Raw genomic sequence first — 14,465 nt, forward strand, 5'->3', positions numbered from 1 at the left:
CCCTAATCCCAAAATAATAAAAAAGTAATAGTGCAGGACTACATAGAGCCCTGGATTTTGAAAGAAATTTGGACATTGTGCTTACTATGTTTTTTTTTTTTAATGGCAGAAATTATGTCACTAATTTCAGAGAAAATCTAATCAATACCAACAATTTATGACGTCTATTTATGAATCTACTATGTTCTGACGTTGAAAATGTGGGTAGTTTGTTAAAAGAAATTACATTCAAAAACTTTTTTTGGCAAAAACTATTTGACTGCAATGCATTGTGGTCTACATTAGCCAATGCAGTGAGCATCAATGCACACTGGTTTTTCGCAAAGACCTCTGGGAAATTTGTAGGGCATTCGATTTTGTAATAGTAGATTCGGACAGCACTACAAAACGGTGAATGCACTATAAAAAGCTCTATGTAGTGAATGAATTCGGACATACGTAAATATGCGTATGTGCACATTTCAAGCTTCAATCAACGCTACGCAACATTTACCACCATTTTCAGGCTCTACATACAAAACACGCGTTTATTGAGCGCACAGCGAAAGTTAAACCAGGTTGAACTTCTATGAATATGGTTGTGATGTATGAATGGCGTCCCTACAAATTCCTAGAAGTGCCAACTGATTGAAAACTGATCATGAAGGAGAGTTTAATAATAACGGGAATGTGACACCAAGTCTTTCGTAAAAGAAAAAGCCTGGAGGGAGATTTGACATCACCGAGCCTCTTCCAACTGTGGGAGGCGGACATGGAAACGGTACAAAAAGAAGACAAAGAACCCCTTCCTACTTGTCTTGTGTGAACACCTTATGCTTTTAGCACCATCTGGAATGACTCCAGAATGACCCATAAACTCTTAATAAAGCTTTTATGTTTCACTATATAATCGTAGATTATTATATATAAAATCCAGACCAATATCTACTAGAATAAACCAGTAACTGAGCAGAACCTCCGAGTAAATAATTCATTGTGCTGCAGAGACAGAACTAAAGCCCTCATCAATGAGATGTTGATAACGGCCACCTGGACGTGTAATCCACTAAACCCAGGTAAATATGCGTGACCTCCTGTGTGCTATATTCTGCTGTAGAGTAAATATTGCTTACAGCTTCTTTATCACGCTTTGAATCGTGCTGCTGCTCCAGAAGAGCCCGATAAAGCCACGGGGCTTAGATGCAGGTTTAGACTGAATACAGAATACCTCTCCCAGGCTTTTCATAAATAATTACACAAAAGCCAACGGGGTCGTGTTCTGCTTCGGTTTGCCTTTGAGCTGCAAAAATCAGGAAGTCTTAAAAATTCCTTCAAGATAAAACAAACCAAAGTGGAACTGTGTGCGATAGAGGATGTCAAAATGTTGTACTTTGAAGAAAAAACAGATTTAAGGGTAGCTATAATGTTAAAAGTTTATATTTCAGTTGTTTTACAACACAAAAATTACGTTCACCATAGAAATTGATTTGGTAAAACTTATCTCAAATCTGAATCTATCTTATCTGGGCCGCTTTGACGAAGTGCATTCTTATGAAATTGTGTTTCAATTTACAGAGAAATAAAAAAAGATTGAAAAACTTTAGATTTTAAAAATTGCAGTTTAGTTTTAACCCAGATTTTAAGGATTTTTTTTAATAAGTCTTTCCTTTCTGTGGCCACAATCATTTTTTTGAACTCCTTGAAATCGCTTCCAAAACTTGCACCTGACCAGTAAATCCTCAGCATTCTAGAGGTAAGTGGGGAAACAGGTTCAGCTCGGTGGTTGCTGGGTTTCTATTTTCAGTGCAGTGTGTCAATCTGTGTAGTCATGGGATTACGCTGAGCACTAATCCTGTGCAGGGACTGATGGCCAATGCAATCAAGAGGTATTAAACTGCAGCAATATTTAAAAAAAGAAAGGGAGGGGGGGAATTTGAAACGTGCTGCAAGTCAATTTACATGCAACACCTTGATCTAAGAATAATGTTTTAAAGTTTTGTAGTTTAGTTTGAGCCATTGCCACTTACTTTGCGAGGTGCTTCACCAGCAGTTCCAGCATCTGCCTGTTCTTCTCAGGAAGCCGGTGCACGAGAGCGTGGATCTCCGTCACTCTGGCCTCTGGGTTGTCCATTTCTGAGCAAATTCAGAAAAAAAAAGGTGGAATAGAGGTAATCGAAAAACCAGAAACCACTACATTGCTCATGGATAAGTCCGAGAAGTGGAATCCAAAACTGATTTTACATAAACAGCGAATAAAGCTAGATTAAAAGACCTTAAGGCAGAGATGCAACTTTTAGCAAAGTTTTGAAATAAACATGTCAGTTTTTAAAATATATACCATTGCTTTTTGTTCCTTTCATAATTTATAAAAGAAAATCTAAAGCTAAAACAATCAAAATCGAAACTAAAAAAGTTACTTTCTCCCAAAAACTCCTACTCTTTCCAACTTTTCTGTTAATTATTGCAACTCTGTTTGGCAGATGTGCATAATGCCCGCCTAATGGATGCTGTGAAGTGCATCGGACAAAGAATATGCAGCAGCCTCTCACTCCAGTGGAGCGCTTCATGCAGGCGGTGATAAAAGGGGCTGGGTGTAATAATAGGCAGCATGGGAGAAAAAATGTTTTGCCAGCACCAAAGAAAAGAAAAAGCCCTAGAAATAAAACCTGCCTTGTTTAAAATCCCAGAACACCATAATGGCACTTAAAGGTTTAGTGTAGCATCAGTTCATCCACCTTTTGATGCTGCACACATTTGCAATAGTACAGCAGCTCAGTGGTAAGTAGGAGAGGGTCCACCAGAGATCGGAAGATTGTGGGTTTGAAACCACAGTTAGGTCGTGTTAAAAACTCTAAAAATAGGACTCCACCCCCATTTAGGGATGGGTCAAATGTAGAGAGACATTTTCACACTGTGGTGTGCGACAGTTGACAGGAATTTAAAGATGAAAATCGTGTTTTTAACATGTTCTTGTGGCATTTTTCTCATGATTCTTACAGATAATTAAGCACAAAATGGAATTTGTGATTATTTCTTTATTTAAATTGATGTGAATTAGGTTTAGGTTTGTGAGGGGCTGTGAGATAGCAGGAGTGCGTGTGAACACATGGGTGACAGGAAGTGGGGGCGGGCTTACTCCACATCAACAGTTCCTCCCAAAACTCAAAGGGAAATTTCGAATGAACTACTGAAGTTCAGGAAAAAAAAATCATAAAACGACAATTAAATAAAAGAAATGGCTAAAAACAGTATAATCATAACTAAAAGAATACTGGACATGTTTTTAAAATACGTGCACTGCAAAAACTGACCCTTGTTTCAAGAAAAAATTACTTATTTTCTTAACAAGAAAGTTTTTTAATAGCAAGATAATCTTATTTTGGGAAAACCTGTTTTCGTAACCCTTGTGCTATCCTTGGCACATTAAAAGTGGGGTCATCCTGACCCCACAAAACAGTGCATTTAGGGATTTTTTATCTTCACTGGTGTCCATGGCAGACATAAAATCCTGTCTACCTTTGTGGGGTCATTTGGACCCCATACGAGAGCACAAGGGATTATTAATACAAATATTCATGTTAACATAACTTTTCTTTCACTATAAGCATTTTTTTTGCCTATTTAAAGAAAATCAGTCAAACATTTTTGACTTATTTCTAAAGGGCCTGTTTTTGCAGTGTGAAAAGTTGACTTTAACTTTACTTTAAAAATAGGTGAATTTTAATCCATTTTTGCAGCTCAGTGTTTCTGAGTCAGGCACAGCTGCTAGAGAACTCTGCATGAAAAGAAAATTAAAAAGGCGGGGGGATTTGTGGGTTTTAAATGTCAAACAGGATAAAGGAGTCAGAAAGGAAACATGCAAGGACAAAACAGCACATGCTTTGTTGGCATTTTTAAATTTCTCTGAAGGAGGAGAATTTGAAAGTGTTTCTGTGATCACTTCTGCTACCTGTTTTTTTTTGTTCAAATGTAGAAATATAAGCTAGTGAATGTTTACAGCTGCTGTAAAGTAGTGGTGGTTGTGGTGGGGGGTGCTCAATATGTCACAGGACAGAAGGGAAGACAGATCTCTTGTTAACACATTGCTATATTAAGTCAGTGGGGGATGACAGATCAATCAAAGTTGATCAGCCCTCAGGAGCTGGCTGTCAGTGCTGGGCAATTCACCTGCAGCCATCGCAGCCGCACACACTTCCCACACACACGCACGCATTAGCAAGTCCTTAGCTGTAAACACTCACGTGCATCCAACACATGCCCGGAGACAGATGGCAACTGCTGCAAACAGTGGCGCAGAGAAAGAGGAGAAACGCTGCACCAGCCTCTGCACCCCCGCGCGTCTCCACACACACACTCTTGGTTCTCTGTGCGCCCTCCCGCTGTGCCCACCACTTTACGCGCACGGCAAAGCACATCCGCATGACCTTAATCAAACACCTACACGCATTACATAAATCGAACGTTTCCAGAAAAGAAGAGCTGAAGAGACCGAGTTCAAGAGGAAAACAAAAAGAAGCTATCCACGTTTTTATTTAAGCAGAGCAGGGTTGTCATAAAAAATACTTTCCTAGTTGTAGAAAATGTGTTTAGTATGAGCTTTAAACAGTATGCTCTTTGAAAATTGTAGCTAAAAAATGTAAAAATATTTTACTATTTTTGTGCAAAAACACTCCTGCCAACTCTGAAATGCAGAATTGAAATACTCGATGCTTAAAAAAGTTTATTTTTCTTGGATTTTTTTTATTAAATGTAAAAATAAAGCAAACATGCATTACTTTTAAATATTCAACATTAATTTAATGTCACTGACTTTCACATGCAACCAATTAAATGTGCTCAAAACAAAATTAAAAGACGAAAAAGCATTAAAAAAAAGTGTTCTTTCAGCTGCTTCGAGGTTTTGAGTCAGCTCTGGTTATTATTTAAAGAAAGTGAAAGAAAACTTGAGCTATGGATTAAAAAGTTTTCCCACAGAGGCGTTAAGTTACTGTGACTGAGGTATCGTCAGGGTAGGAGGGAGGCTAAAAAAGATGCGGTCAGATGTGTATAAATAATGTAAGTTCCTCTTCACAGATACAGAGGGAGAAAACTAGAGCATGACATCATGCACACAGCAAAGGCAGAAGTCAGTCCCAAACTATGAAAAATTCAGATTAAGGATTTTTTTTTTTACACACAGGACTAGAAATTTTGTTTGAAAAAAAAAAGAAGTTGTCAACACCTAGTTTATTTTGTCATAAATAAAAATCCCTAAAGGCAGTTCCCTAAAGGCAACTCCTTCCCATGTCTTTCTCCAGTGCCCACCCGGTTCCCACAGCACTTCCTAATGTGCTTTTGGCTTCTCTTCATTAGCTTGCTTTAAACCTGACTGGATAAACCAAGCTGGATTAGTGTGAAAAGAAGCAAAATTTGAGAAGGTGGAAGATGATCTCGGCGATGGGGAGGAGCAGGAAAAAAATATGAAAGAGGGGGAAGAAAGAGGGGAGTGGCTGAATGGAGGAGTTCAGACCGGGACACTGTCCTCGTAACACACTGCCGGGTCTGCAAACTCGATGAAGACACGCACAGCGATGCATTCTTACACATGCGCACTCGCGCGCAGATGCACGACACGCAAATGCAGCGTTACCAGAAATTGACGAGATCCAGGAGGGAAACAGGGAGCAGAGACATTTGACTCTGGGAAAGATCAAGAAAAAAAAAGCTGCTAAAGGCAGACAGACGGTCGAGCAATTATAATATTTGCTATTAAAAGTTACAAAGGGTTGTAAGCATAGCGTGACAGGTTCAAGTTTGACTGAAACCGGTTATCTTGGCTGACCTATCTTCAACGGTCCTCCCTCCCAACACACACAAACACATAAAAAATACTTCCTTCATATTTTCTCTAATTAGACCTGCTGTGAATGGAGCCATTGCAGCTCGGCTGTGCTGAGAATTAGCTAAAGGCAAAACACGTAAACAGGTCTATGCATCACTTCACAATAAAATACTCGTACAACAAAAACTGAACTAAATTTATAAAAAAAAACAAATTGCCCAAAAGGGACAAAAAAGCTCCACTGATGATTTCTGATGAAAGGCCGAGGGTTCATGATGCGGTTTGTTTGTGCTTTTTCTGTAGCCTAGCAGCCATGAGAAGAGAAAACCGTCGACTGTAAAGTGTTTGTGTGATTTATCTTCAAAACAGCTGAAGGAGCTTTTTTCTTTTTTTTTCTCTCTCATTTTAAAAATGAAATGAATGTGGACTGAGCCACGCCCACAAGGCGGCTGTAAAATACGGTGCAGCCGTCATCTGGTGCGAAACTGCGTCCGACTCGCATTGAGATCAGCTGAGCAGGTTTTTACCTTCACGTTTAATGTGTGTGTGCTTAAAGACGACACACATTAACATCAATCAGTGGTCCCAGACCATTAACACACTTGTATTTTTGTTAAATTAATACATTTCTGCCTCTTAAAACACAACAAATTACTTAATAATTGCAAAAATGTTCTTTTTTTTTAAATGCAAGATATTTTACCACGTTTTAAGTTGCTTTAGCTTATCTTTGCTCTACAACTTTCCAAATTTTCCCAAAATCTGCACAGCAATAGATATTTTTTGTGTCACTAAGAGCTAAAAATCATTAATTTAATAATATCAAAATGAGTCAAAATCATTTTGCTCCAGATCCTGACAAAAAATGTGATTTAAGTGACACAAATTGCACTGTAATTTTAGGTTCTATTTTAAGGACGTTCAATAAATGTTGGCAAGTTAGACTGGCATTAATTTTCAATGTTTAAAAACAAACATTTAGGTTTATGTTCTAATAATAAATGCTAGTTTTAGATTTTATGAAGATTTATTAAGATAGACTAAGGTATACTAAGATCGTATTCTCATTTTGTTCCATTTTGTTCTAAAATGAGTCATTTACATTTATTACACCAGTTTTGTTTTTTTACTGTAATCAAAATAAACTATAATTAGGCACATAAAAACTCATAAAATACAAACTATTTGCGTAGAACTGGTAAAAAAACATTGCATTGGGCAATAAAAAATTAACTTTTGAGCAGTAAAACAACTTTTTTCACTTATTTTTCCATTTTCAATACTTGTAAAACTCCTTGTTTCTAAATTTTAACATCTTAAAACAATATGTTAAAATTTCTTGCTGCATAGACGGATAATTCCACTACTTTCCAGTAATTTTCTCCTTACAATTTTCCTTGTTTTAGGCTACCTCTTTTGAGCAGGAAGTGGCTCAATTAAAAATGATCAACAATTATACTTTTTTAATTGAACTGGTTTAGATGTTTGACTCTTTATGTCCACAGTGATCATTTGAGAAGCAAATGAGATGACTCACTGGCAGCTTTGATGAAGCTCCTCTGGTACTGGTAGGTCATGAGAGGTGCAGGCAGCACTCTGCAAGCACAAAAAGAAGAGATTTGGACACTTTGCAAATATTCGCATAAATGATTGCTGCGTCTGCAGCACCGCTCGGGTTCATGGAAGCGTGTGAACATGTCTGTGTGAAAGTTCGCCTGCTGATTTGTGTTAAACACAGATCAGATTTATTCAGTAGATTGAGCACAGCATGAGCTCCACAACTAGATTTTTTTTTACATATTTCCATTCCATTTAACTGACTTTTCTTGACCTCTCAGAGGTAATCCCTCCCTCATTATTCCAATGTTAAAGAGATCGTTTGACCGTCAACTACTGTTGTCTGTGAGAGTTTAAAGAAAAGCGTTGGTTAATTAGGAGGTTTGCTTCACCTGCAAATCCAAACAATAAACTATAAAATAATTATTTTTAAAAAGGGAGCAGGGTTAAGGCTTTGTCACACAAACCTGAGATAATGCTTAATAGCACTTGTGATCGTCTTAATCTCCCACTCTGGGCTGTCCAGCTCAACATCAGCGCATGTTTTGGGATCTAATGGACAAAAAAGAGCAGGGATTACTAATCAAACAGAGGATTAAAGTCAGGAGCACATGTGGTTTGCTTTGTGTGTTTTGGTGTTTACCCATAGCCAGGCTCAGTAGTTTCTGTACTTTGGAGTTAACGCCGGCGATCCGGTACAATCCCTGCTCATCAATTCCTGGAGAAAAAGAGACTTGAATAGTTTTTTTCTTTTTTGATAAGGAAAATAATTCCTCTTTAATTTCTGAGAATACAAGCATTAAAGATTATATTTAGACAAACACATTTTTATTTTACAACAGATTCAAACAACAATTAAGTCTAAATGAAAAACCCTGCCAAAGACACTATAGTTAAAAAAAGCTACAATCCATATTATTCAGTATTTTTTTAATAAAAAACTTACAGTGATTATTTTTTAAATCCAGGCTTTATCTTATAAAGTTTTGGGGATTACTCATCTCTGAGAATCACAGAGGTAACTCCAATAAAAATCAATTTTACTGCATGTCAGGTCATCTTAGTCCACATAAAAAAGGTTTATACTTATCTAGCTTTACTTATGCAATGTTTGTGCTGTAATAAAACCGTCAGCTGCTTTTGAGACACAGAACTACATCTTAAAAGTGGATTTTTCTGACAATGAGGAAGCAGCATGGGTGCAACAGTTGATACTGTTTAAACAAGATGAAGGAGGAAGTGTTTTGATATTTTTAGTCTTTTTGATTTCTTTTTTGTGGTACGAACTAGTACAAAGACGATGACAGGCTTCCCCTGCTTTTTCACTACAATGTAAACATGAGTGCTGCCTTGTGTCTAACTTAGTCCTGAATCTGCTTTAAATTCACTCGACTTTACGCATTCTTTTTGTTTTGGCCTTTTTTTTTCATGTTCTCTGTCTGACGTTTGCTTCCTGTGCAGACTTCAAAGACGATGCAATGTTCTTTGGTGGGTTCGGCTCATGCACTGTGGTCGAGTGTGATGCACGTGGAAAAAAAAAACATGAAGTTTGTGTACAGTGGTGACGTTTTTACTGGGATTATTATGTTATCGGATGATCTCAATAGTCTTTCAAACAACAGTTATGTAGCCCAACATGGAGTTACTAGAACACATTTTTTTTTAAGTTTTTATTTTCACTAGCAAATGTGTCCTCCCTCGAAAAATAATAATAATAAAAAAAAAAATCACTTTTGTGTGCATCTAAAAATTGCTCATTTTTGATTATGTTATTGTATTTTCTAAGATGGTCTAACTTTTAAAAGGTTCTATACAAATTAAGACGCACAGAGATGGAAGTGCACAGTAAATCCAAAACTAAAGAGACTTTTTTGTGAGCTCAGGGCTTAACTGTAATACTGTAGGAGTACAAAACTGCATCTTAAACAAACTACTGTGAAACTGTGGGTAAGAAGCAATGGCAGAAGCTGCCTCTGATGTACTCATAGTGTCCTTTTTTCACTCTAAACACATAGGAACCGAAACTAAATGAAAAGTACAGCATGCCTTAGTGAAGAGGCAGGAAACCCACAGAGCTGAAAAAAAGAAGAAGAAAGCAGACAAGTGCTGTACCTCGCGTCTCCACAGCATAAATGAATTTCTTCATCACATTGAATCCAATCACATCCAACTGGGCCACTAAAGGTGGGGAGGAGACACAGAACATATAAGCTTGTAACAGTCGTATAAATCAAGTAATTTGGAATTCTGACAAATAACATGTTCAAATATTTAATATTGTTGAAGCTACTTACTGCCCTCAGCTTGGCTGTCTTTGTTAAGGTTGTATACCTGCAAATAAAAAAAAATGAAAACCAGGGCATAAACTTTTCCAGAAGTTTGTCTTTGATCACATCTAAGTATCACATGAACCTATTTGGAACTTGAGGTTAATCCTAACGTTTAAACCACCTCTTTTATATACATCAACATCCCTGTCAGTTGCATTTTTTTACTTTTTGTGTGCAGTTTGCAGTAATGCAGACACTGTAAATACATAGTGCTGCAGCTCAACTTACTGTTTTGCTGCAATATAGAAGCCTTTGTGGTTCTGATTTTTTTAACTCAGAGTAGAGAATAAATTTGATTTGGATTTGAAATTTGCAAAAAAATATTTGTTCAAATCTCTATGAAAAACTTCAACATAACACAATAAATATAATAAAAGATGAGTATCTAAAATCATTCGACCCAATTCAAACCTGAGACAAACTACTGGTTTTCTCTTTTAGGAATTACATAACAAACGACATATTTTCAATTTTTTAGCTCTGGAAAGTTTTCATTTGAATCACAGGACCTCCTTTTAGCTTCAGGAGAAAAAGGCGTGGCAGTAAACCCAAACAGTTCTGTGCTCTCTCTCGACAAAAAGAGAAAAGTGTTTTACACAGAAATACTGAGTTTAGCCTCTGAAACTCAAATGGAAAGTACAGGTGTTTGCTAGAAAAGGAAACACAGACATTTCTAGTTTAATGATAGTTCTCCAGAGCTCGTCGGCTGCTTGTTGGAGCTTGTCTGGGCTACCTTTGCACGCTTAAACGGCAACATGAAGCAGGTTGTGTTGACACGAACAGATCTAAATGTGGCCATTGAACGCAGCCCAAAATAACTGGCTTTGTGATTTTAGAGAACGGCATTATCCAACCAAATGCAAACTATGTAGTAAGAAATGCAAAACTTGAGCCAAAGCCAAAAAAATTGGGCTTCAAAGTAGAGAGCTGACGTTGTTTTGCTTAGTGAACATGTCCTCCCTCCATCTAATTGCCTTTGTACCTGTTTGGCTGTGTCATGTAAGAACAAACCGGTAACCATGGAAACCCACCGGTTCTCTGCCGTCCATAGCCTCCATCCACAACCTGCGGTCCTCTTCTGACAGAGCCTGCATGGTGATCACGCCGGGTCTAGACATGCACACAGAAAGCATGTTAGCCTCCAAATGTATTGGCAAATAAGAACAAAACTTAAAAAAACTTGAACATTTACCATCTAAAAATAAATGTTTATATCTGAAAGCTTAAGATAAAAGTGTAGGTGTTTTCTAACATGAACAGAAGTCTATGTATCTTTGGTGTAAATAACCGGTAAACAGATTACCAGCTCAGTTCTGACTTTTACCAAGAAAGAATGTGCACAAAGCCTGAGGATTCATCAACTAGCAAGTATCCATTAAATCAAGCAACTTTGACAAATCACCCTGACAGGGTTAGCCTTCAGTGAGCGCGCTCATACATCAGTCACTGACACACCCTCATTAACCACATCCATACCATACTGCTCTTCCGGGGTTTCCAATCAATCTGTACGCTCAGGGTGCTGATAGCAGCACATTTATCTCACTTGGAAACATGGATTTTGGTGCACCGACCAGCACATACTGTTCCTCATCTAGAGACACTTGGAACCACAGTCCAGTTTTTGAGGCTGGAGAGCAGGACGAATAGAAATGTGTGTGGCCCTCCAAGAAATAACTTATTTACGGGATCATTTTTTGACCAAGTCCAATGAAAATTGTGGTTTTGATGTTTTTAACGTGCTCTTTCTAATGATATACAGAACATTTGTGTAAAAAAAAAAAAACAAGATAAAAATGAGTATTTTTTATTCTAAATGTTGTGAATAAGGAGCACACAATAAAATCCATTTGGAAAAAAACAGTTGAGACATAGAAGCTATAATCGGCAGGCTACTAGCTCCCTTTCTTTGCTATATTCTTATACATCCATTTGTAGATGACTAGATACATGTATTTCTTTGTTTCCCTCATCTAAACTGCATTTGGTTCAAAACTGTAAGGCTGGATAGCTCCAATTTTTGTTGCACAGGTAATTTTAGGTTGGGGATGTGAAGGGCTGTAAACTAGCAGGAGAGCATATAAACAGAGAGCTGTTGGGGTATGAGGGGTGGGTGGGATTGCTCCACACCAATGGTCCCGCCCACAACTTTTAATGAATTACTGCCTCTGTGCAGAAACTATGTCCTAGATAACAACTCTGTTTTTTTTTTTACTTTGGCTAAAAAGAGACCGCTGCATTTAAAATAGATCAAAAGATGATGGGAATTTGTCATTAAGGTAGATGTTTACTTACTAGTTCTACCTGCAGAACAATCCATTTAGAGCCAAGTATTAAAGCAGGGTTTGTATTTGCATGCCAATGTTATGTCCACTTTGTAATTTAACAATAAAAGGAGGATTCTAAAATTATTTCTGCTGTAAAAACAAATGTCTAATAAGACATATTTGAAAAAACATAAAAAAATATATATATATATTTTCCAGCAAATAGAAAAAACATTTTGACTAATATATCTCTCTAATCCCTTTATAGCAACAATATGTGTGTAATACTGATAAACAATTACCGGTAACTTATTAAACTTATTTTACTTTGCCCAGAAATGTCAGAAAATATAAGTGTAGCCAAGCTGTTGAAACACTCGCCAAGTTTTCTTTGTATTATTTTACAACGCTGTAAAGACAAACAATGAAAAGCGCAAAGTTCAGCCAAAAGCACAGTGGTGACCTTAAACCTGAAGCTGTGTTAAAGTCTACACTGGGACAGCATTCAAAAGAGTGGACATCAGTAGAGCTAAATGGTCCTTCGCGTCAGATCAGCAGCACCCCCAAGTGTCCATTAGTTGTAATTACACCCTGTGAAATCTACAGTGACAGCTGGTACCAACCTGTCCATCGCCTCCACGTCAAAACAAAACCTCTTTTCTATCGAGTCGGTCTTTCTCCTGATGCATGACTTCAGGATGAAGCTCTCCTCCTCTCCCTTGGATGTCACAAAAAAATAAATCACATCACTAAAGGGTAAACAGGATGAATCAACATTCAAGGCGTTTAAACAGGAAGGAATCCTAACAAGCAGCAATAAATAACAAATGTACTCAATTTGATGCAACGGCAGGTATTTTCTTAAGGTCTCAGCCTGTTCAGGTGGAACCAGGTTTAAAAAAGGGGTGAAATACTACTTTGAACAGGCCTAAGCTGGCAGCATCTTTGTGTGTGGAGCCAACTCTGAACAGAAATATAGAAAAAGAACGGATGGTCGGTTGTCCTAACATAAACTCCAACTCTGTAAAAGTGATTATATTTTGTGCATCAGATTTATTTATTTTATTTTTTCACAGTTAAGTTTCCACTTGCATGTCATGCCAAATACTTGATATTCCTGCATGTTTATCATTTGAATCTTTATAAATGTTAGTGCCAGAGTGGTGGTTTTGATTATGAAGTCATCAAACTTTTCGTTATTTTATATCTAAAATGTTTCGTACTCCATTTCTTTACTCCGAGTCTGTAGCCTTGACTTGATTAAACACATTATTGTGCTGCACTGTTCATGCATTGATTGTTCCAGATCGCCTTAAGTAAACACTGGAACAGATGGAAAGAATCAATACTGACTGACTTTTTTCATCTCTACATGCATATTAATGGAGACTCACCATTTTTCCTCCAGATTTAGGGTCAAACAGAACCATGGTGACCCTCTTCGGCTCACGATGGTACGTGCAGTAGTATTTCACCCAAGTCGACACAAATGACCCTGTAGGGGGGTGGGGAGGAAAACTCAGTTTAAGATTAGGGTGGGAAACAAAAGACAGAGGAGTGCAAGAAAACAAGAAAAAAGTGATGCAAAATGGACAATTTACAACAGAGCAAAGAGAGCTTAAATGAGACAAAAAAGGATGAGTCATGTCTTATTTCTAGTTGGATGAGCTGCCATAGCAACCACACGTGTACAGAGCTGTAGTCACCTCTTTGATGGATCAGACTTGACTTTGTCAGTTATTGGTTCATTATTTGTATTTATTACGTTCCCCTGATAGCATGTGTGTAGTGTTTGTGTGTTCTAACCAACATGATCCTCCAACCAGTACATTAACTGTATTCTTCCTATAAACTATTATAGATTTCTTTGAGATAAATTCAAGATGTAGCAGCTATACTAGCAAAAACTGCAGATATGAAACCACCACCTCCAGCTATTAAACAAACTATTTTTCAACCAGGATATAACAAATGTTGCTAATCTGGAGCTGGCAGGGACTCTGTTAACATTTTAGGATTATAACTCACTAGTGACATTAAAGTTTGCAAAAAAAAAAAAAAGGTTTTCAATACAAATAGTGGATTGATGAATCTGTGAGCAGATATTACTGTTTTTGGGGCTCAGAAATACACAATACAACCAATGACAGCTTAATTTAAGACCTATCATATCAAATTTTGTGCCTTTTTTGATACACGTTCTTAGTCCTACATGCTTGTAAAATTAAGACTGGTAAAAAAAAAAAATGCTGGCACAAACAGAAGCGACACCTACGCTTCTCCAGGACGAACAGGTATCCCTCCATGGTGTGTTGGCTGATGCTCTTGTGTTCATGCGGATTCTCCTTCATCTTCCTCATCAGACTTTCTACCTCGGAGCGTGTGCTCTCAAAGCGGTTCCTAGTCTGTCAACAAACCACAGAAAAACATGCATTGAAAATACAGTGACCTGATCTGGTTCAGTTTATGATGAAGTCTTTTTCATCAGCTGGCTAAAGCATTACTATTTAT

At 37.5% G+C, this 14,465-nt stretch overlaps 1 protein-coding gene across 2 annotated transcripts in view; it reads right to left on the reverse strand.

Moving 5' to 3' along the window:
* LOC112143073 (rho GTPase-activating protein 26) overlaps window positions 1-14,465 on the reverse strand; it is a 62,927-nt gene that overhangs the window by 9,918 nt on the left and 38,544 nt on the right. For both annotated transcript variants that reach the window (XM_024266830.2, XM_024266829.2), the window contains exons 8-17: window positions 14,230-14,359; window positions 13,349-13,449; window positions 12,578-12,672; window positions 10,719-10,797; window positions 9,652-9,688; window positions 9,470-9,535; window positions 8,001-8,075; window positions 7,825-7,909; window positions 7,338-7,396; window positions 2,007-2,112 (exon numbers count right to left, since the gene is read on the reverse strand). In XM_024266830.2, the coding sequence (XP_024122598.1) occupies window positions 2,007-2,112; window positions 7,338-7,396; window positions 7,825-7,909; window positions 8,001-8,075; window positions 9,470-9,535; window positions 9,652-9,688; window positions 10,719-10,797; window positions 12,578-12,672; window positions 13,349-13,449; window positions 14,230-14,359 (833 nt within the window). The remainder of the gene's footprint in view (window positions 1-2,006; window positions 2,113-7,337; window positions 7,397-7,824; window positions 7,910-8,000; window positions 8,076-9,469; window positions 9,536-9,651; window positions 9,689-10,718; window positions 10,798-12,577; window positions 12,673-13,348; window positions 13,450-14,229; window positions 14,360-14,465) is intronic.

The sequence above is a fragment of the Oryzias melastigma genome, linkage group LG14, assembly GCF_002922805.2.
Source record: "Oryzias melastigma strain HK-1 linkage group LG14, ASM292280v2, whole genome shotgun sequence".
NCBI lineage: Eukaryota > Metazoa > Chordata > Actinopteri > Beloniformes > Adrianichthyidae > Oryzias > Oryzias melastigma.